Below are 21,608 nucleotides of genomic sequence, written 5' to 3' on the forward strand. Positions count from 1 at the left end.
ACATTTCTCATCGTCGAATTAGGACTTGATCTTCGCCAAATTAAGTCATTCACCCAAATTAGAACTGATGACTTTAAGTCATTCCAAACTCAAATAAGGGACTGTTTAGGCAGTTCATAATTATTTTCACAAACTTGGGCTTTCGACCAAACAACTACCCGTGGGCTTTCAGGGATATATGGTTTGTACCAAACACAATATAGTCACCAAAAAGACTGTCCTTATGCATGTGAAAAGCCCACTATCTAGGAAACCATGAAAATTACTTCCATGGGTACCACCCGCCTCCTTAGGAAATTATAACGAGGTGATGATTAGATTGTTTATGAAAGTCAGAGAAAATGAGGGAAAAATGTAATTAAAAAAAAACATAAGCTACATCTGATTTATCAAATTACTTCCATGGGTACCGCCCGCCTCCTTAGGAAATTATAACGAGGTGATGATTAGCTTGTTTATGAAAGTCAGAGAAAATGAGGGAAAAAATGTAATTACAAAAAAAACATAAGCTACATCTGATTTATCAGAGCCAGGTTTCGATTTACTTCCATGGGTACCACCCGCCTCCTTAGGAAATTATAACGAGGTGATGATTAGCTTGTTTATGAAAGTCAGAGAAAATGAGGGAAAAAATGTAATTACAAAAAAAACATAAGCTACATTTGATTTATCAGAGCCAGGTTTCGATCCTGGGACCTGTGGGTTATGGGCCCACCACGCTTCCGCTGCGCCACTCAAATCAATGTTAAATTCATTTCCTTTTTGTATCTTTTGTTCTATTGTTCTTTTTAATCTCAGCCCCACGATTTTGTCATCCGACGGTTAGATTGATGCCGCGTGTCATTTAATAATGCAGATTTTTAGTTGAATAATGCACACCGACTAATAATGCATCATTATAGTGTAATAATGCAGATCATCACAACAATCTAATTCAAGGATCCAAGGGTTGTGATTAAAAAGAAGCTTGGACTGAAAAGCTGCGAAGCACCTTAACACACCCATATATATATATATATATATGGTAGTGATCTATGGCAAACACCTCTTAACCAAATAACTAGAGAACAAATAATAGCCACAAGATCAAAAAAATCAAGGGCTAGTATTAATTTTCGAATTTAAGGAGATATTAGTTCCATTAATCATAAATTTACTCTATAATAAAAATGCAGGGGTATTATGGTCATTGCATAGCCATGGCTTCCATGGCTTCCCCCGCCTCAGGAAGCTCATGTTCTACAATTGCTTCGCGCAGACGCAGACTCCATTCCCCAATTTATCATCCCTCAGCCACGCATCCTCGTTAGAGGAGCTGATCTTCATCGAGAATCCCGCCCTAATCGGTACCCTCCACGGCAGGATCAGAAACCTAAAACGACTCCGGCGGCTAATTCTCACCGGAACCGGCGTCTCCGGCGGGATCACCGAATGGATCGGGAAATTTGCCGTTCTCGAGCAGCTTACCCTCTCGAGAAACGGATTCTCCGGCGAGATTCTGATTAACGCCTTCCGTAACATGACGAAGCTCAAAATTCTCGATCTGAGCAACAATGCGTTTGAAGGATCTCTGCCGGAATCGATTTCGGAAGCCAAATTTTATGAATAGCTTCTGACTATTTTTAACCCCTCGGGTTGAAGGTGGGAAAAATCTCTTGATTCTGTAGCTGCAGATTTTTGTGCAATATGTGGAATTCGCATTTTTTGTAAAGACTTTGAATTATTAGTATATACGTGAGATCTATTATATTAGTGGCACTATTGCATTTGGGATATGAAGCATGGAATCTATTTTGATGTTCGGTTGATTTTTATCATTGCTAATTTAGAAGTTTAGTTTGTGTATATACTCATTGTGTGCCAATACATGGTCGCAATTGAAAATTGACAATATATCCCTGTCGATTATTATTATTATTATTATCAATAAGAGTGATGTGTTTAGTAAACAAGAGCGGATTAAAATCATGCTAAGAGTGATGTGTTTTGTAAACAAGAGTGAAGTAAAATCATGCTAAGAGTGATGTGTTTTGTAAACAAGAGTGAAGTAAAATCACGCTAAGAGTGATGTGTTTTGTAAACAAGAGTGAAGTAAAATCATACTAAGAGTGATGTGTTTTGTAAACAAGAGTGAAGTAAAATCGCGTTAAGAGTGATGTGTTTTGTAAACAAGAGTGAAGTAAAATCATACTAAGAGTGATGTGTTTTGTAAACAACAGTGAAGTAAAATCATGCTAAGAGTGATGTGTTTTGTAAACACGATTGAAGTAAAATCATGCTAAGAGTGATGTGTTTTGTAAACAACAGTGAAGTAAAATCATAATAAGAGTGATGTGTTTTGTAAACAAGAGTGAAGTAAAATCATACTAAGAGTGATGTGTTTTATAAACAAGAGTGAAGTAAAATCATGCTAAGAGTGTTGTGTTTTGTAAACAAGAGTGAAGTACAATCATGCTAAGAGTGATGTGTTTTGTAAACAACAGTGAAGTAAAATCATGCTAAGAGTGATGTATTTTGTTACCGGGTTAAAGACATTGAAAAATGCCGTTCAAGGATGTAATTGAACGCACATCGTGCATCACAAATTCAATTTGACAATCACTCCAACAGTTCACCTCTGTTTCTTGAAACACAATTTTTTATTTAAAATTTTCTGAAATCATACCATATACATATCACACTAACATATTTCCATTCTTTGGAGAAAATTCATATGTTTTTTTTTTAAATGTAAGAAACTACTACTATGAATCAACATCCAGCTGCACCGAATCCCAGCTTCCCTCCGGCGACATCATACACCACTTCAAATGTCAATTGCTGCGTGTTTCCGAAGATTCCGGTGTCTGTGGCGTCTCCGTTTCCGGCGAAAGCAAGGCACGCCACCGTGGAGCAAACCGATATCAGTATCCCCGACGGGATGAAGTCGATCTTCACTCCGCCGCCGAATGCGAACGACACGGTGGGGATTGTGACGGTCGTGTAGTTGGAGAAGTCGAAGCTCGTGTCCAAGATGGAGTACACCGGCGCCGCCAGGTAATTCTTCATCCCGTCGCCGGAGAGGAAGTGGAGTCGTGCTCCGTCACCTCCTTTGAGAGAGAGCATAGTGTGTCTACGAGAATGGTGTGTGTATATGCAGGAATGGTGTGTGTGTTTGATTTCCCAAAATGTCCCTATGCAATTTGTATGAGTTAAAAATGTATGCTTATTTTAGTCATTGGATTAAGATAATGTGTGGCTGAGATTTGTTTTCTAGTTATACACTTAAAATTAGTTATATCTTGATCACTAACCTATATATATATATATATATATATATATATATATATATATATATATAGAGCAGTGATATAGGGCAAGTGTCCACTAACTACATAACTAGAGAACAAATCACAACTACAAGATTAAGGAAATTAAGGACTAGTATTAATACATGTAATTTATGAATTTAAAGGATAAATTAGTTCATTTTCTCACAAATTTACTCCACGATAACAAAGTGGGGGTATAATGGTCAGAAATATAAGAATTACATGTATTAATACTAGTCTTTGATTTTCTTAATATAGGTATAATGGTCAGAAATATAGGAATTACCTTACGAAGCTGATGTGCACGCCAAGGCTTCGATGAACTCCCGAACAATCAATGCACAGGAAGATCCCATACGTAACCGACGCCCAAGTCGGATTCTTCGCGTTGCAATCGAAACACATCTGAAATTCCAATTAAGATATCCAAATAAAAAGAGGAGGTTAGATCTGAATTAGATCTCAAACCAAAATTGCACAAGAAAACGAAAATGAACCTTATTATCGGACTTGGCTCTTAGCTTGCGGAAAATGGCGTTTCTGTCGGTGGAGGTGTCGGTAACCATGGCGCTGTAGCTTAACGGGATCCGGTATAGACAAAGATGTATACGCGAATGATTTTTTATTTGAATTTTTATTTTTGAGAGAGAAAGACGTTTCTTTGTCGGTCTCTCTCTAGTTTCTGTATCTCCCACCCCTCACCCTTTTGAATGCGAAAATGAGAGCAGAGAGAAATGCAATCTCAGCTCTTCTTCTCAATCGTGGCGATAATGGTGGCGTTCTGCTCGTGCTTGCTGTTTTTCGAGCACGGGTGGGTGGCGGTGGCGCTGCTGCTGATTTTTCTGGTGATTGTGCCGACGATGTTTGTGGTGTTGAAGTATCCTTTGTTGAGGACTATCTTAAGTTGTACGTATAGCTGCACCTGGTTGAGGACAAGTAATAAAGATGAAGCAATTCTCCGAGGTTGTGATAATGCATAGATCAATTTAAGAGAAAGAGAGAGAGAGGTTGAACAAGAAAAAAGAAGTTTCGGAATAGTGAAAGCTGACAACAGTGAAGTAAAATCATGTTAATAGTGATGTATTTTATTAACAACAGTGAAGTAAAATCATGCTACTAGTGATGTGTTTTGTTAACAACAGTGAAGTAAAATCATGCTAATAGTGATGTATTTTGTTAACAACAGTGAAGTAAAATCATGCTAATAGTGATGTATTTTATTAACAACAATGAAGTAAAATCATGCTAATAGTGATGTGTTTTGTTAACAATAGTGAAGTAAAATCATGCTAATAGTGATGTGTTTTGTTAACAACAGTGAAGTAAAATCATGCTAATAGTGATGTGTTTTGTTAACAACAGTGAAGTAAAATCATGCTAATAGTGATGTGTTTTGTTAACAAAAGTGAAGTAAAATCATTCTAATAGTGATATGTTTTGTTAACTCATATTGCTCCATTTTAAATAAAAACTATTGAGAGCATCCACAACCGTGCTCTGCCAACGGCACGGTTGTGGGCCCGGGCGGTACTATTCATGCCTGCTCTCTGGCAAGAGCACAACACTCACAACTGTGCTCTTCCGCAAGGACGAGCACAATTAATTTAATATTCAATTAAACATAAACATTTCCATAATACTAAAATTCATTAAAAAATCACAATAAATATTACAAAATACAAATAAAATAAAAAGACATAATTAAAATCCTAAAAATTAAAAATTACATAATTAAAATACTAAAAATTAAAATTACATAATTATTGGCTAATATTACCCGAGGAAGACTACTCATCCGGCGGCAACAACCCCAATTGTTTTTGGAGACCTTTTATCATGGTCTCGTGTGTTTCAAGTTGCGTGGGGGTCATAGATGACATATCGGCCATATTGAGTTGGCTTAAGAGCATCCACAGCGAGTTGTTCGGGGGTGGAGGTGGCACATAGGGAGCGGGAGCGGCTTCGGGAGTGGCTTCGGGAGTCGAGCCGCGACGACGGTTGGCCGCCGTCTTCTTCCTTCCTTGGGGGCGGCGTTGGGAACCGCTCGGTCCGGCGTCGGGGCTACCCAAGTTAGCTCCGGCGAGTTGGCTAGCCACTTCTTCCGAGCCGGAGTCGGATAGGGCTACCGACCTTGATCGTTTGGAGGAGCCGCTAGAGGAGGATGTTATGCCTCCCTTATACTTCGGGTGCGTCCGTTTCTCCTGCCAAACATTAAGATATTTGAACGACTTACCGTTCATGGATTGGTAGGTGCTCAGCGCGGCGGGGATGATGTCGACCTCACTTCGGCCGCTCCCGGCATTCCGGGACTCCTGGATGAAATAGCCGTTGAACTTGCCAATTTCTTCGTTGGCTCGGCCGATGCAGTTGCGCACCATACTCTCGTTGCGCTCGATCGTTCCGGGCGGCCGGTTTGCATTGTACCGGCTAGAGACGCGCCACCAAAAGTGATCGCCGGATTGGTTCGTTCCAACCACCGCATCTTCGGAGATTTCCAAGTACGCCTTGAACAATCTTTCCATCTCCGCCGGTGAGTACGGTGTGCGGACACCGGCGCGAGATGGAGGAATCGGCATCTGGGAAGGGGCGCGATGCCTAGGCTCCGGTGTCCACCCGTAGCGCCCTTCGGAGGCACCTTGGTCGCCGATTGGGTATGGACGGTAGCCACCCGGAACGGCCGAATCTTGGGTTTGAGGAGGGGCCGAATATTCCGTTTCCGGACTAGGAAACGGTTGTGAACCGAACCATTCGGGGTTCCAACCGTGGGAGCCCGAAGGGTTATCGTCTTGGCCGGACATAGTGATGTTGTAGGGTATGAGAGAATGAAGATGAAAATGGATATGAGAGAATGGAGATGAGAATGGATATTGGAGAATGATGATGAGAGTTGTGTAGTTTGATGTGAATTTTTGGGGTGAAATTGAGGGTATTTATAGATGAAAGTGTGTATTTTTGAGGTAAAAAAAATGAAAAAAAAAATTAAAAAGGTGTAAAAAATGGTTATAAACGGATATATTTTTTTGGGGAAGTGAAATTTTTTTTTTATTTTTTATCGGTTAAAAAAAAAACCGATTTTTTTAAAAAAAAATAGAAATTTTTTAAACACAACGGTCGAGCCGTTGACGAATGGGAGGCTGCCACGTGTGCGTCCGCTGGCACGGACGTGCTCGATACATCGAGCAGCGCCGTGCCAGCGGCGCGAGCGCAGCGGCTGCGGATGGCGTCCGTGCCAGCGGCGCGGACGGCGGTGGCGACGGACGCCACCGCTGCACATGCTCTGAAGTTGTTCGGCAGCGAAGTGAGAGATTACAAAATATTCATATTTCCCATGTCATGAATCCACGTTCCCAATCGCCAAAATTTCCAATTATTTTAGTATATATAGAGAGAGGGAGGTTGGGTGGCATAATTTACTGGAAATGCTTGAAATTCGTTACATTGTTGGCGATCTTTGATGGATCAACAGCCTTCTGGACTGCTCTTTACAGAAAACTTCTTTTTATTCATATCAACAACAGATACGAATAAAGGGATGTTCAAAATATTCTCATCTTTTTTTGTTACTTTTTCATATAATTATATTTATTTAGTATTCCATCAGCAATTGCTGAATTATTCCCATTTTCTCGAGCAATTAGATGGGAGCAGAATATGGTGGAGAAAGAGAGAAATGTCATCGGATTCATGAGGAGAGTAGTAGTGATTGTTATCGGAGAGATTGGCCATCGAAACATGAAAAAAGGCGGTGGTGGAGTATGATTTTTTGTTTGAATATGAAACGAGGAGGAAATGAAGGAGAGAGAGGGAGGGACCAGTTGTGGTGAAAAACAAGCGCGGCTTTTGAGTATGCAGAAGGAGGCGTATGTGAGAGTGTACACTATAAGGCGGACACCCCAATAGCCCCGGCCCAGTTTTTGTCCATAGCCCCAAAATTATTGTTCACAGCCCTAAAAATTTGTTTTCGCCACTATAGTGGATATTTTCAATAGCCCTCAAATTTTATAATCAATTTTCATTTTAAAATGTTTTTAGTTTCAATCATGTATAATTAAAATCGTCACAATGTAAATAATTAGAAAACGAGGTAATTGAGACCGAATATTCATTGTATTGAAAATTGTAAAATTATACAACGAATATTAGCTGCAGACGTCCTACAGTTGTTGCATCAACTGCACATCGAGGATGCACGATCCAGACGCGGCCGACGATGGGCGGGAGGCACTTCTAGCCCCTCTAGCGCTGCGGATAGATGCCTGTTGTCCCGGGGGCCGTCTTCGCCTAGTGTGTGCAGCGGCGGGCTCTTCGACTAGCTCGTCGTTCTGCTCGAACGAGTGCGAGCCGCTTCCACTACTGTAGTCCCCGACAAGGTTGTGCCTTGTACGCTTCGGTCCAGGGCTCTTGCGCGCAAATGTCCTTGAATTTCGGACAATCCGCAAGGACTAGATACTCCTCCCACATTGTAAACTTCGGCCAGCCCTCCGTGTTGTATTGGCCTATCGACAGGGCCTTCACGTCTGCTTCGCTTCGGCCACTCTCAGCGTGGAGAAGGTTGTTCTGGTATATGCTCGCGAACCGCTTGGTAGCCGGCAGAATCCTAGACCACTTTTTGCGGATCTGTTCTGGGTCGCTCTCTCGGGCGCTGGCAGGTTTGAACTCGTTGTATGCCATCAAGACGCGCCTCCAAAAGCTCCCCTCGGTCTGATTGGTGCTCACTATAGGGTCCGATGTGATGGCATCCCACTCTCTCGCCACGGTAATGGACTCCACTTTGGTGTAGAGCTTGCCCCGTTTGGAGCCCTCGCCACCTCCACTGCCGACGCCGCTGCCCTCGCCACCGCCGCTGCCCGAGCCGCCGCCGCCACCGCGACCGTCGCCCCTACCGCCACCGCCACCGGCACTGCTTCGGGTCGGAACAGACGTTTCCACCCGTGCTGCAGGCGTATCCGGGATGCCTGAACTGAGCAGACCCATCATGATTTCCAGAGCGTCTTGATCTGCTTCGGTGTAAGGAGATTGGCAGGATAGGAAAGGGGACTCCGGACGCGGCTGGTTAAGCGCGTCGAGGTTGGGTCTGTAATCTCCAAACGCCGAGCGACTTAGATTCCGCTGGAAAGGTTGGGGCGTTGGAGAAGACCTCCACAACTGAGATGGAGGAAGGTTTGGACACGATGCCCACGGCGGGGGAGATTGACTCCAAATCCACGGCTGGGACGGAGACCCTCCATATCCCGAGGGCTGAGAAGGATAGCCGCCATATCCCGACGGCTGTGAAGGATAGCCGCCGACGGCTGTGAAGGATTGCCGCCATAGCCCGATTCCTGCGAGTCGGGTGATTCGTCGTCTCCACCGTGCATTTTTAGAGAGTGAAAGTGTAGATAGTGAATGAAGGGAGAGTGTGTGAAAATGGTGAAAAAATGGGTGGTGGAAGAGTGGTATTTATAGAGTTAATTTAAAAAATAAATTAAAAAGGCGCGCCTATCGCCGACGCACTATGGTCGGCGTGCCTATAGGCGCGGCGAAAGGCCGACCGGCTCGTCCTCGCCCCGGTTTCGCCGAATGACCGTCCGCCCCGGGGCGGACGTCGCCTACACTATAATCAGCACCGGGATCGCCCCCGCCGGGGCTATAGGCGCGGCGGTCCCATAGTGGATACCCTAAGGTTTAATCAAATAATAGTTGCTGAGCCAAATGATTAATTTAGTTTCCAAAAATACCCTTATTATTTACTTTTTATTTAAAACATGTAAAAATAGCTAAGCCATATGATTAATTTAGAGTATTAAGATGCGTGACTGAGATTTGTTCTCTAGTTATACACTTAATATTAGTTATACTTTGATCATCTCCCTATATATATATGAGTAGGAGTACTGTAGTATTTTATTTTCGTCAGTGATAGTTACGAATACCTTATTACAAGCAATATTTGAGTAGTGAAAATAACTATACTCCTACTTCCTTCGTCGCATAAAAAATATGGACATTTGAAATGGTACGAAAATTAATGTACGATTGGTAAACTAAGAGAGATGAGGAAAAAAATAGTTAAAGTGGTGTTAATGGATAGCGATACTCATATTATTATTGTGTTAATGAGTTGTAATGGTGAGTTATAGTGGTATAAGTTATAAATAAATTGATTTATATGGATAGTGATTTGATGACAACTTTTCATAAATGCAAATATCCATATTTTTATGGGTCAAACGAAAATAGAAATACACATATTTTTATTAGATGGTGAAGATATATATTAGGCCATCCACTACGCTGTCTCTATACCGTCCCTTAAACCGTCTCTTAACTACTATTTGAGCACTATTTGAGGGCCCCACTGTCCTTTTTTCATCCATCCCTTAACTAAGGGACGGAACCTGCAACGCTCCGTCTCTTAACCGTCTCTATACCGTCCCTTAATTACTATTCATTCAATTTCATTTAGAAAATTTTTTTCTACCCAATTCAATTTAAACAAACACACTTTATTAAAAAACACACAAACTAAATAAACACACAAAATAAAAAAGACACAAAATATAAAAAAAAACTACTCCGCCGGCGAATCATCCTCTGGAGGCGGTCAAGGTTTAGGGGGTGTCGGAAGGTCAAGTTGTGCTGCCATAACAACAATTCCGTTCCACCAGGCCGTGAATTGGGCGTACGAGAAGTGGGAAGTGTCCGCCATTGTGGCGGTCATGTACGCCACCATAAGTGTGTCCAAGCCTCCCCGCGAGCCCGAGGCCGGCTGGCTTGATTCGCCTCGGCCCTTCCTTGCTCTAGCCGCTTTCGCCGCCTTCGTCCCTTGCGGCCGACGGCGCCCACGCGCGGATCCTCCAGCATCGCCGACCGTACCCGCAAACTCCCGGGATTCAGCCTCAGGTTGGCTGATGCCATCGGTGTCACCACCAGACGAGTATTGACCACTCGTCGTATGCTTCGTGCGCTTCGAGGTTGAGCCCGAGCTGGAGCGGAAACCTCCGGCCCACCGTTCCTCGTCCTTGACGGCCTGCCAAACATCAACAAATCTGAATTGATGACCCTCGTCCTGGTAGCAGGCGCGCAAAGCGGACGTCAAAATGTCGGTGGCCGTGGCGCCGCTTTGGTAGCGCGCCTCTTCAGTCGAGTAGATGCCGCAGAATTTTTTGATCTGTCGGTCGACTCGGTCAAAGTGAGAGCGGAGCATTTTAACTTTGCGCTTGCGGGAGCCTTTCGGCTTTATCTGGTGGTAGACCTCGCAGACCTTTTCCCATAAACACTTCCGGGTTTGTTGATTCCCGACGATGGGATCCTACGAGACCGTGATCCAGGCGTTGTACACCGCCATCGTTTCGTAGTTGCTGTACGGATGCCGGCCAAGATCCTCTTCTTCTTCTTCCTCCTCGTCCTCGCCCGCCTGGGGTTGTACACCGCCAGTGCCACCTCCACCGCCTCGGCCACCTCCACCGCCAGTGCCACCGGGAAAATCCTCCGGGATCTGGGATAATCCCTGCGAATACCGCGTGGCGGAGGGACGGGCATATGCATCAAGGTCAAAATTGGGTGGTTGGTACCCCATCCGGCGTCGCCGAACCCTGAGTCCCAGGGGTTGACGAACCGGAACCGCCCAATGTGTTGATCATGGTCTCCCAATCGCCGAACGCATTGAGATCCCACCCGCCGGAGCCGGAACCGCCGTAGTTGCCGTCGCCGTCGCCGGACATCTTGAGTTGGTTTATGAAAATTTGAGAGAAAATTTGAGAGAAAATTTAGATGATAGAAAGAATAGATGCGTAGTTGTGTGTGAAATGAGGATGAGTTTAGGAGTATTTATAGAGTAAAAAAATTAATAAAAAATCAAAAAAATTATAAAAAAAACAAAAAAACGGTATTATTACCGTTACAAAATTTTTTTATTTATTTAAATTCAAATTTTTTTAAAAAAAATATTTATTGCGTCAGCACGTGACGACGCCCACTCGCGGGCCGGCGAGTGGGCGTCATGCACGACGCCGGGTTGCTCCACGTCGCCTCGGCGCGTGGCGAGACAGCCCGTCTCGTGGCTCGCCGGGACGAGACGCGGGACGAGACGGGACGAGATGGAGGCCGCAACTCGTCGCGCCGGCGTCCCGTCTCGCCGGGACGAGACGCGAGACGCCGGCGAGACCCGTAGTGGATGGTCTTAGTCTTTTGTCCTTTTTACTCATTTAATATGACTATGTATGAAATACAGAGGATATAACGAATAATAGATGGCTTGATTACAATATTTTAGTTACTAGTAATAATACATATAGTCTGCACTTATTTTTTATTCTATTAGTACAACTTTAGCACCCACAACAAATTAAGCCTTCGTTTTTTTCTTATACATTTTTTTTTAATTTTATAAAATTTGTAAACTCAAATATTTATTTGTAACCTTTTTTTATTATTTTAGAGCCAATGCAAATTTAAAATAAAATTCAAAAAACAATTATAGAACCAAGTGAAAAGCCCGCGAAGAAAAAAGAAAATTGCTTTTGATGCATGCATGGTAAAAAATACTCGGATAATTTTTCTTTCTTTATATAAATTAGGATTTTCCAATGTTTAAGTTTTGGTATTTATTTATTTTCTTATTTGATTAAAATAAATAAAAAGAAAATTGTTGACCAATATTAACTGGCCTTGATATTTTTTTAAGGAGAAATTACACCACATACATAAAAAGTTTCACTAATGTTTCAATTCAGTACAAAATGTTTTAAGTTTACATATTCCATACAAAAAGTTTAATGAGTGTTACAAACTAATACATTTCGTCAAAATTCCTCTAACATCGTTACTTTTCTTATTTTTCATCCTTTTTATTTTTATTTTTCATCATATTCACAATTACTTGATTCCCTGCACAATTTCTGTTTTATACATTGAATAAAAAAAATTCAAACACTTTGAATTTAAACTATCGTTTGAATCCACCACAGACTAAATGTCGTCGGAGCTCTCTCTCAAATTTGAAATCAACCCTTCACCTCTTCACGTCTATCACTGCTAATATTTGCTGCCTCGAGCTTCGCAGGTCCATGAAACTTTCACAAATTAATAATTTTCATGGCTTCGAAGAGCCATTTATTTATGTATTAGTACTGGTGCAAGATTAATTAAAGTCATGCTTGAATTAAATGTGTAAATTCTCAACATGAATAATATAATTGTCATTGTAGCAAGATCTGCCCCTCCATTGTGAACTGTACTGCCCTTGCAGGCTAATCATATAATTGTCATGTATGTATTGTTCCGAAATATTAGTGCTTGAGCAGTGACGATCAACTATGTAAACAACACTTATTACCTCCCTTCATCCATCTCTATTTTTCATACTGAGATCTTCTACAAGTGAATATGATTAAAAAATACTATTCCCTTTGTCGATTATGTAAGCGACACGAGTTTTAATGTAAAAGTGGTAAAGTAAGAGAGATAGAGATAAAAAAAATTAATTATAGTATTGTTAGAGAGAATGAGTCTCACCTCATTAGAGAGAAAAAATTTTAAAAAATTAAAAAGTGCATATTCTTGTGGGACGGAGGGAGTACTCTATAAGAAAAGTAACGGTGTTACATGGATTTAAACGGAATACATGAACTTGAAACACTAATTAAGCTTTTTGCATGAAATATATAAACTTAAAACTTTTTATATAAAATTGAAACATTGGTGAACTTTTTGTACGTAAAGTGTAATTTCTCTTCTTTTTTTCTCTTTTCAAAACAGTGTTTCATTTTGGTTCATTTAGCTCATTTCCTTCAAGTTTTACTAGTATTTTTTATTTGTATATATAAATGTCTCATTAAGGCTAAAAAGACACTTTTCTAGTTCATTTCCTTTGCCTATATTTTTCCTATTGTGTTATCTCTTAAATTTTTAATTAATTGAATTATCAAATGAATTTTTACACTTATATGTGGTACCGTTCACTCTCTATATGATGATTTATCAATGGTTATGTCATACCAGCTGTGGCGTTATTCACCTCACCAATCCATCTATCCATATTCAGTCTTCCATACCATTCTTATAGAATTCCTCATCATTCATCAAACGAACGGCAATGATCATATCAACTTTACCTCATTGACCGCCGTTAATGGCTTGCCTCCTCATTGTGGCATAACACATTGTCTAGTAAAAGCAGTAAGCTCAAGTGCTGTGAATTGCATTTGGAAATGGAGACACACTCTAACGACAATTTAGCAAGGAATATAATAAAAATACACATTTTAAATTATTTTTAGTTATATCATTTCAAGATCGATGTATCCTACTTTATGTCATTATCATCTTGTCCATAGTGCTTTAGTTTCCAAAAAACCATTAGCAGATACTGGTATCCGATGGTTTATAAATGTAATGTGACAGATATGAAAAGAGAAAATTAGTTGATGTAAAATGGTTTAGGAAGATTAATCAAAAGGGCAATGATTACAAATCAAATGGATATATAAATAGATTGAGAAGTAATAACTGTAGAGTTTTTATAAATATTTACTGAATTAATTCATACGGTAATTCACATTTCATAAATGTGTGTGGGAAACCAAGTCACCTTCAATTTCCCTCTTATAATTTCCGAATCCACCCCAACGAAAACCCTAACGAAAACTGGCATCCCCTTTTGACAAAAGAAATGAATAACAGTTGTTCCTTTTGATCAATTATCTCAAATTCATGTTCATGCTGGATTAGCTCGCCCCACAACCCAATCTATCACTGCATCTATACGGTTTTCAGCTCCAATTTCATCCCCTGAACCTGTTTTCTTCGCCTCATCAACCAATTGCAAAAATCCCTAAAATCGCGTCATCGATCTGACCCTAAAACCTCGGGCTTCGTAGATTATTTGCTCTCGGAGATCACAATTTCAAAATTTCCGAAAGGATGAGCAGCGGGCCGAAGAAGAGGAATTTTCAGATTGAAGCGTTTAAGCACAAAGTGGTGGTGGATCCCAAGTATGCAGAAAAGACTTGGAAGGTTTTAGAGGATGCGATTAGAGAGATTTACAACCATAACGCTAGCGGCCTCAGTTTTGAAGAATTATACAGGTTTCTTTTTGCTGTGTCCCCAATTTTCGTGAAGTTTTCTTTTTACTTACTTTTTTACGGTTTAGTTCGTCACTAGCTTCTTATGATATTCGTTATTGAAGTTGATTGGGCGTCACTCCTTTTTTTTTGCTGACAATTGTCTGCGTATGCTTGTTGAATTGCTAGTTTTCTTTATATTGCTGGATGGTTCTGTAGCTTTACGCTGTAGGAGTTCACATTTGATTTGGTAATTTTTCAAACGTGTTTTACCACCATTTCTATGCAAGACACGCTAGCTAATCAATGTGTTCATTGGTGGAATTTCATTCTTTCCTCTTCTCCTATCACATTTGAACAATGTTATCTTAAAGTGTAATCCTGTGGCGCATAGTTTACACATACTTGATGTGTAATCATCTGGTCTTTACATATACTACTTAACTAAACAGGTTAAGGATTTCACAGTGAGTGGTATTTTTAGAGAGCTGTGTTTGAAGTTTTTTAATAGAATATGCACATAATATGGTTTCATGGGCGCGCCTTGTCCTCTGTATGTGTACTGTTACTACATTTCAATGTAGTGGAAAGAACTTTGCTTCTGAAAATATTACTTGTGCTTTTAAAATTTTTAACCCCTTTGCTTCAATCCTACTTTGTCATCATTATGCTGTAGAAAAGAACCTTCCTTCCAGTGCAGAAGGTAATTTGAGTTGTGATGCGTTGAAAGAGTCAAAAACATTATCACTGATAAGATTTTGAATGAGGAGAATCAGATTTGTGTCCTTTATCATTATATGCTGTCTAGAGGCACATTTTCTAATAGAGGCTGTCATTTTTGAATTTATGTTTCTTTTGGTTGAAGTGAATCCTTGCTTAAGTCAGACATTAGGAGTGTATGTGTGAAACGAGTAACTTACCAAATCGCATGCTCTTCCTGCAACATATTGGGTCTCTAATTTGGAATTTCTTTGCATCCAGAAATGCTTACAATATGGTATTACATAAATTTGGCGAGAGGCTTTATTCTGGACTTGTGTCTACAATGACACTCCATCTTCAGTCAATGTCCAAATCCATAGAAGCTGCCCAAGGTGCTTCGTTCCTGGATGAACTTAATACCAAATGGAACGATCACAATAAAGCATTGCAAATGATCCGTGACATACTAATGTACATGGACAGAACATTCATCCCAAGCACCCACAAAACCCCTGTTCATGAGCTCGGGTTAAACCTCTGGAGGGACAATGTAATCCACAATAGTAATATCCAGTCAAGGCTTTTAAACACCATTCTTGAACTGATACAGAGGGAACGCACAGGCGAAGTTATCAACAGGGGGCTTATGAGAAACATTATCAAAATGCTAATGGACTTGGGACCTTCAGTCTACCAAGAAGATTTTGAGAAATCATTTCTTCAAGTTTCTGCTGATTTCTATCGAGCAGAATCTCAGGAATATATCGAATGTTGTGATTGTGCAGACTATCTGAAGAAAGCTGAAAGGCGACTCAATGAAGAAATTGACAGGGTATCGCATTACTTAGACACAAAGACTGAAACAAAGATAACCAATGTTGTAGAAAAGGAGATGATAGCCAACCACAAGCTCAGATTAATACACATGGAGAACTCAGGACTGGTAAAGATGCTTCTCGATGATAAATTTGAAGACTTGGCAAGGATGTACAACTTATTCCATCGGGTTTCTATAGGTCTTTCGACAATCAGGGATGTAATGACGTCTCACATCAGAGATACAGGCAAACAGCTTGTTACTGATCCTGAGAAATCAAAGAATCCAGTGGAGTTTGTTGAGACACTCCTTGAGAAAAGGGATAAGTATGATAAAATCATAAGCTCGGCATTCAGCAATGATAAGACCTTCCAGAATGCCTTGAGTTCTTCATTCGAGTATTTCATCAATTTAAATCCTCGTTCTCCTGAGTACATATCTTTGTTTGTAGATGATAAGCTCCGCAAGGGACTGAAGGGAGTGAAAGACGATGATGTTGAGCTTATTCTTGATAAGGTGATGATATTATTTCGTTACCTTCAGGAGAAAGATGTTTTTGAGAAATACTACAAGCAGCACTTGGCAAAGAGGCTCTTGTCTGGAAAAACAGTATCTGATGATGCAGAGAGAAGTCTCATTGTCAAACTGAAGACTGAATGTGGTTATCAATTTACATCGAAATTGGAAGGGATGTTTACAGATATGAAGACGTCTCAGGACACAATGCAAGGGTTTTATGCTGCATGTGGTGCTGAGCTGGGGAATGGCCCAACATTAGTTGTACAGGTTTTGACTACTGGATCTTGGCCTACTCAATCCACCAATACTTGCAACCTTCCAGTTGAGCTGTCAACTCTGTGCGAGAAGTTTCGATCATATTACTTGGGGACTCATACAGGTAGGAGATTGACCTGGCAGACAAATATGGGAACAGCTGATCTGAGAGCAACCTTTGGGGAAGTACATAAGTATGAGCTGAATGTTTCGACTTATCAAATGTGTGTCCTAATGTTGTTCAACAATACTGAACATCTTAGCTACAAGGAGATTGAGCAGGCCACAGAGATTCCCTCTTCTGATTTGAAACGGTGCCTGCAGTCCCTAGCTTGTGTAAAAGGGAAAAATGTGCTCCGTAAAGAGCCCATGAGCAAGGATATTGGAGAGGATGATGTATTTTCTGTTAATGACAGTTTCACGAGCAAACTTCGAAAGGTTAAAATAGGAACTGTGGTTGCACAGAAGGAATCTGAGCCTGAGAAGCAAGAGACAAGGCAGAGGGTGGAGGAAGATAGGAAACCCCAGATTGAGGCTGCAATTGTCAGAATCATGAAATCGAGGAGGGTATTGGATCACAATAATATCATTGCAGAGGTGACAAAACAATTGCAGTCACGGTTCCTGGCCAACCCTGGGGAGATCAAGAAACGAATTGAATCGCTTATAGAGCGAGACTTCTTGGAAAGGGATAATGAAGATAGGCGATTATACCGGTATCTTGCCTGAAAAAGTTATCTACTTTGCCATGAAAGTGCTGCTGATTGACAGTCGAGGCAAGTTTATTTCTGAAAGATGCAATTTATATTCTGAGTGAAACTTTTATCTCTTCTTGCAATGGCCATCACTGTTCAATTCAACCCTTTGTAACGTCATTTACATTTTTACCTGCAGTTATGAATTCACTCTCTCGCTCCTTTAGTTCCTTCTGTGTGCTATACTCATTGACAAGTTATCATAATCTCATAGTATATATCTTTTTGAACCATTATTTATCTCGAACAAAGACCTTCACTTGATGAAAACGTGTAAATGTTTCTGTAGAAGCTTTTATTGGGTTGTTCTCACAAATTCTTCATCGACAATTTGTTTTTCTAAATGAGGTACTCGATTATTTAGGGGAAATGAGAGAGGGAATTTCGTACTATATGATTGAGGGGTACAACATCGAATCATCGATATATAAAAATAAGTTTGAAGTTTAGACCTATAATAAAAGTTCCAGAGAAGCGATTCTATTTGTATGTTGGGCTTAATAGAATGTTCCAGAGAGCCAATTCTGGATGTGCTGGACCCCTAAGAGGGGTTAAATCATGTAATTTATTGTGTATTGTTTAAAAAATTATTTTTGGTTTTTGTTAGTATTGTCAAACTCTAAACATCAACACATTTCACTTAATAATTTTTAATAGAGTATTTTTGTTATTTAAAATACTACTATTATTTAATTTTGTAGTGAATCATGAATAAAAGAAAAAAAAATGAAAATTATAATTGTTAGCGTTGATGTATTAGAAAAAATAAAAATAAAAATAAAAATGAGGGGATGATAAAATTACAGAAATATTCACCGTTATAGTGAAGATCTCGCGAATAACCGTCTGTAACGAAAAACCCGCGCACTGTCGTGTGCCAGTAGGCGCCAAATAAAGAATCGGCATTTTTAATTTTCACCGCGCGCCAATGAACCCTCAAAATTTCAACGCCTGCCGCATTCCCGCCATTAATCTTTGATAATAAAACTGAAAATTCCCAGCAACCCAATAACGCAATTTCACTAGAGATTTCATTTCTCTCAATCCCAAAAACCAACAAGAAGAATCGCCTACTCCAATTTCGTTTGCTCAAAAAATGGACATGTCCGACATAGCCAGGAAATTAGGCCTCTCCGAATCCAAATACGTTGTCCGTAAGGCTGCCGAGCTCCGCCGGCTAGCCGACATCCAGTTCGATTCCTCCATCATCGGCGTCGTACGTTTTCTCCTTTCATTCCGATAAAATCGTCCCATTCAGTTGATTTATTAGGTGTGTAATTTTGATTTTCAGGGCGAGATTTGCAAGGCCGTAATTTGCCTCGAGATTGCAGCTTCCAGGTATTTGATTAATCATGATAAGATTTCGATGCGAATTCGAATTTAATTTTACTTAATTGATGCGATCTATGCAAATTTGTATCAGAATGGAAGTTTTGTTTGATCGGCATGAGGCAATAAAGCTGAGTGGGGTTTCCGATAAGGCTTACAACAGATCCTTCAACTCGATGCAGAATGGGATGAATTTGAAGTCAGTATCTGCTATTGAAACTTGAACCTTTTTAGGGTGTTGATGCTATCAAAATTTTCTTTTACTTATTTAGTAATATTGTTTTGTGAAGGAATAAACTTGATGTAAGAGAACTGGCCATTCAATTTGGATGCGTGCGCCTCATCCCCTTTGTTCACAAGGGCCTTTCTTTGTAAGCATTTGCTATCCCTAATTTTGTAGCCAAAATGACAAATTGTCTATTTTGCTGTCTGGTTATAATCATATGGTGTTGTTTTAGGTATAAGGATCGGTTTCTTGCTTCGTTGCCTCCTTCTCGAAGGAGCGGTACAGATTTTAGTCGACCTGTTTTTACTGCGGTAGCATTCTACCTTTGTTCCAAGAGGCATAAGGTACATATATATACACAAATTTTGCTATTTTTTTATGCTGAGTTGAGAGAGTGTTTGTAGTCATTTTTGCAAGTGTTTTATGTGAATGCAGCTCAAGGCAGACAAATTCAAGCTGATTGAGCTTGCTGGCACATCAGAGTCTGAATTTGCTAATATATCTACTTCGATGGTGGACCTATGCTTTGATGTGTTTGGAATAGCCAAGGAGAAAAAGGATGCTAGGAAAATCCAAGGCAACCGAGGTATAACATCATTGGATCACCTTAGCTCTTAGCGCGGCTAAGATCATTCTATATCAGTTTCTTTAATCAAACAAATTGTATTTGCAGAGCTTATTGACGCATTGCCTGAAAAGAGAAGGCTAGAGGATGGTGGCTACTCTTCTAGTGATGGTGAAGAGGTAATAATCATTGTTCATTGGTGTAATGTGTTGTGGTCTAGCATGAGTTTCGGATGGTGCTGAAGTTAAACTGATGTTTGATGCAGTCTCCTGCCTACAAGAAGCGCAAGCAGATGGATAAACGGGATCACGATGAGTGGAAATCTGCTGTTTTGAAGTCCAACAAGCTTGGCAAGGCTCAAGGTAGTTAAGAAGAAAAACTTTCCACTTTTGTGAAGTTTGTTACACTTTTAGTGAGTAATGTGATTTTTTGTTTAATTGTAGCTGCTGCAAAGCTAACGAAAAGCAGACAGAGCGGGCTTGATTTTCTGAAGAAGGCTCCTGAAACTGCAGCAAATGCCTTGTGATCATAGATATTGATTTTTTGTTTCAATTTTGCTGATCTCTATGATTTTTCAAGCTGTACATGACAATTGAAAGAAATGGATATAAATTATTGTTGAAATGAAATTGGCTCATATGTGAAACAATCATATATTACAACATCTGCAAGTTTACCATGGTTGATTCTGGTGTCAATATAATTATAGAACAAATACGCAAACATATCTCAATCTTATGAAATAGTCGTACTATTTTAGATGGTAATCAAGAGGAGATAAAAAGAATTCATAGTTTTATTGATGTATTATAATGGGAGGATTGTGATTTATAGAAGGAAAAATATCATCTACTTTAATGCCTTATCAATTATTCATAATTTATTCGTAAATCTCTCATCTAATTTTGATTTATTTATGTTTAACGCCTCCCCTTAAGTTAGACCAACGATATTTTTGATGCTTCACTTGCAAAGACCCAAAATGTTTTTCAAACTTCTACTACAATTTATTGTCTTTGTCAATATATGTGCCAATTGATCCCTTACTGGGAAAAAGATTAGTTTCACAGTGTCATTTGCAATCTTTTTTTTCATGAAGTGTCAATCTATCTCTACACATTTGGTTTTGTCACGTTTGACTGGATTTTATGCAATGATAGTTGCTGCTTTGTTGTCACTAAACAATTTGTTCTTATGCGTTAGGGGAAACGCAGTTTTTGTTAATATTTTTCTTAGCTATAATATCCACGTTGCGTCACTTTTCATTTATCAAATTTTACCTCATTGATAGGGCAATAACATTTTATTGCTTACTTCTCAAAGTGATTATGTGTTCTCCGACAAAGGAAACATCAAGCAATGGAGTCGATGAGATTGCTTGCCTAATCAGATCGATGTACCCACGAATATCTAAGTATTGATTCTTTTCATATCCCATAGTGCCCTTCAAATATGAGGCCAACTTTAGTTTTACAATCATATGAACTTCATGTGGCCGATGGATGAATTGGCTTACTACCCCGACATCATAAGCTATACATCTGGTCGAGTATGCGAGAGGTAAATCAATTTTCCAACCAAGTGTTGGCATATCTTGCAATCCATTGGTTTTTTTTGCTTATGTTCCAATAAAACGTTGGTGTTATTCCGTAGAAAAAATCAAAAAAAGGTTTAGGTTCGCAGTATGATTGGAGAAATAAGATTTGGCGTATGGTTGCATATGGTGTAATCCAAATGGCTATCGCCATCTTATTTGAGTTTTTTGGTATGTGTTGTTTTCTCAATAAATTTTTTGTTCTTTTTGCCTTGCTAGCAAGTCATTTAATAGTCAAATTTGTTGATATATGTTACTTATCTATTCAGTCCCAACTGCATTAACGCTTAGGTCCCCAGCTGAATTGCACACCAGCTTTCTCCATCAACAAAACTATACAACTACATATATACTCGAGGAATTTTGGTAATGAAGAAAATGATAGTGCTATATGTAAATAGCATCTCTCTCTAAATCATGAAAACCATGCACTTCTCCACTTCATCATTGGTTACATTCCATGAGGTAGTTGGCAGTTAAGACTTTGGAATCT

General features: G+C 39.9%; 2 protein-coding genes across 2 annotated transcripts; both read left to right on the forward strand.

The window, feature by feature from the left end:
• The first annotated feature begins 13,856 nt into the window (after window positions 1-13,856).
• On the forward strand, window positions 13,857-17,572 carry LOC121794821 (cullin-3A-like). The gene is made up of 2 exons (XM_042193172.1): window positions 13,857-14,377; window positions 15,335-17,572. Exons 1-2 carry the CDS (start codon window positions 14,214-14,216, stop codon window positions 17,373-17,375), a joined length of 2,205 nt encoding a protein of 734 aa, XP_042049106.1. The 5' UTR covers window positions 13,857-14,213; the 3' UTR covers window positions 17,376-17,572.
• Window positions 17,573-18,334: 762 nt separating this feature from the next.
• On the forward strand, window positions 18,335-20,150 carry LOC121793954 (origin of replication complex subunit 6-like). The gene is made up of 9 exons (XM_042191977.1): window positions 18,335-18,617; window positions 18,693-18,739; window positions 18,825-18,929; window positions 19,021-19,101; window positions 19,189-19,300; window positions 19,392-19,542; window positions 19,630-19,700; window positions 19,787-19,883; window positions 19,965-20,150. Exons 1-9 carry the CDS (start codon window positions 18,498-18,500, stop codon window positions 20,045-20,047), a joined length of 867 nt encoding a protein of 288 aa, XP_042047911.1. The 5' UTR covers window positions 18,335-18,497; the 3' UTR covers window positions 20,048-20,150.
• Window positions 20,151-21,608: the final 1,458 nt, after the last annotated feature.

Source organism: Salvia splendens, chromosome 3 (assembly GCF_004379255.2).
Source record: "Salvia splendens isolate huo1 chromosome 3, SspV2, whole genome shotgun sequence".
Classification (NCBI taxonomy): domain Eukaryota; kingdom Viridiplantae; phylum Streptophyta; class Magnoliopsida; order Lamiales; family Lamiaceae; genus Salvia; species Salvia splendens.

Excerpts from the sequence above, each read along its gene's own strand:
- LOC121793954 (XM_042191977.1), top strand. The coding sequence starts at position 18,498 with ATGGACATGTCCGACATAGCCAGGAAATTAGGCCTCTCCGAATCCAAA. Across the intron at positions 19,301-19,391 it reads TTTGTTCCAAGAGGCATAAG|CTCAAGGCAGACAAATTCAA; the intron begins GTACATATATAT and ends ATGTGAATGCAG. Across the intron at positions 19,701-19,786 it reads CTTCTAGTGATGGTGAAGAG|TCTCCTGCCTACAAGAAGCG; the intron begins GTAATAATCATT and ends TGTTTGATGCAG.
- LOC121794821 (XM_042193172.1), top strand. The coding sequence starts at position 14,214 with ATGAGCAGCGGGCCGAAGAAGAGGAATTTTCAGATTGAAGCGTTTAAG. Across the intron at positions 14,378-15,334 it reads AGTTTTGAAGAATTATACAG|AAATGCTTACAATATGGTAT; the intron begins GTTTCTTTTTGC and ends CTTTGCATCCAG.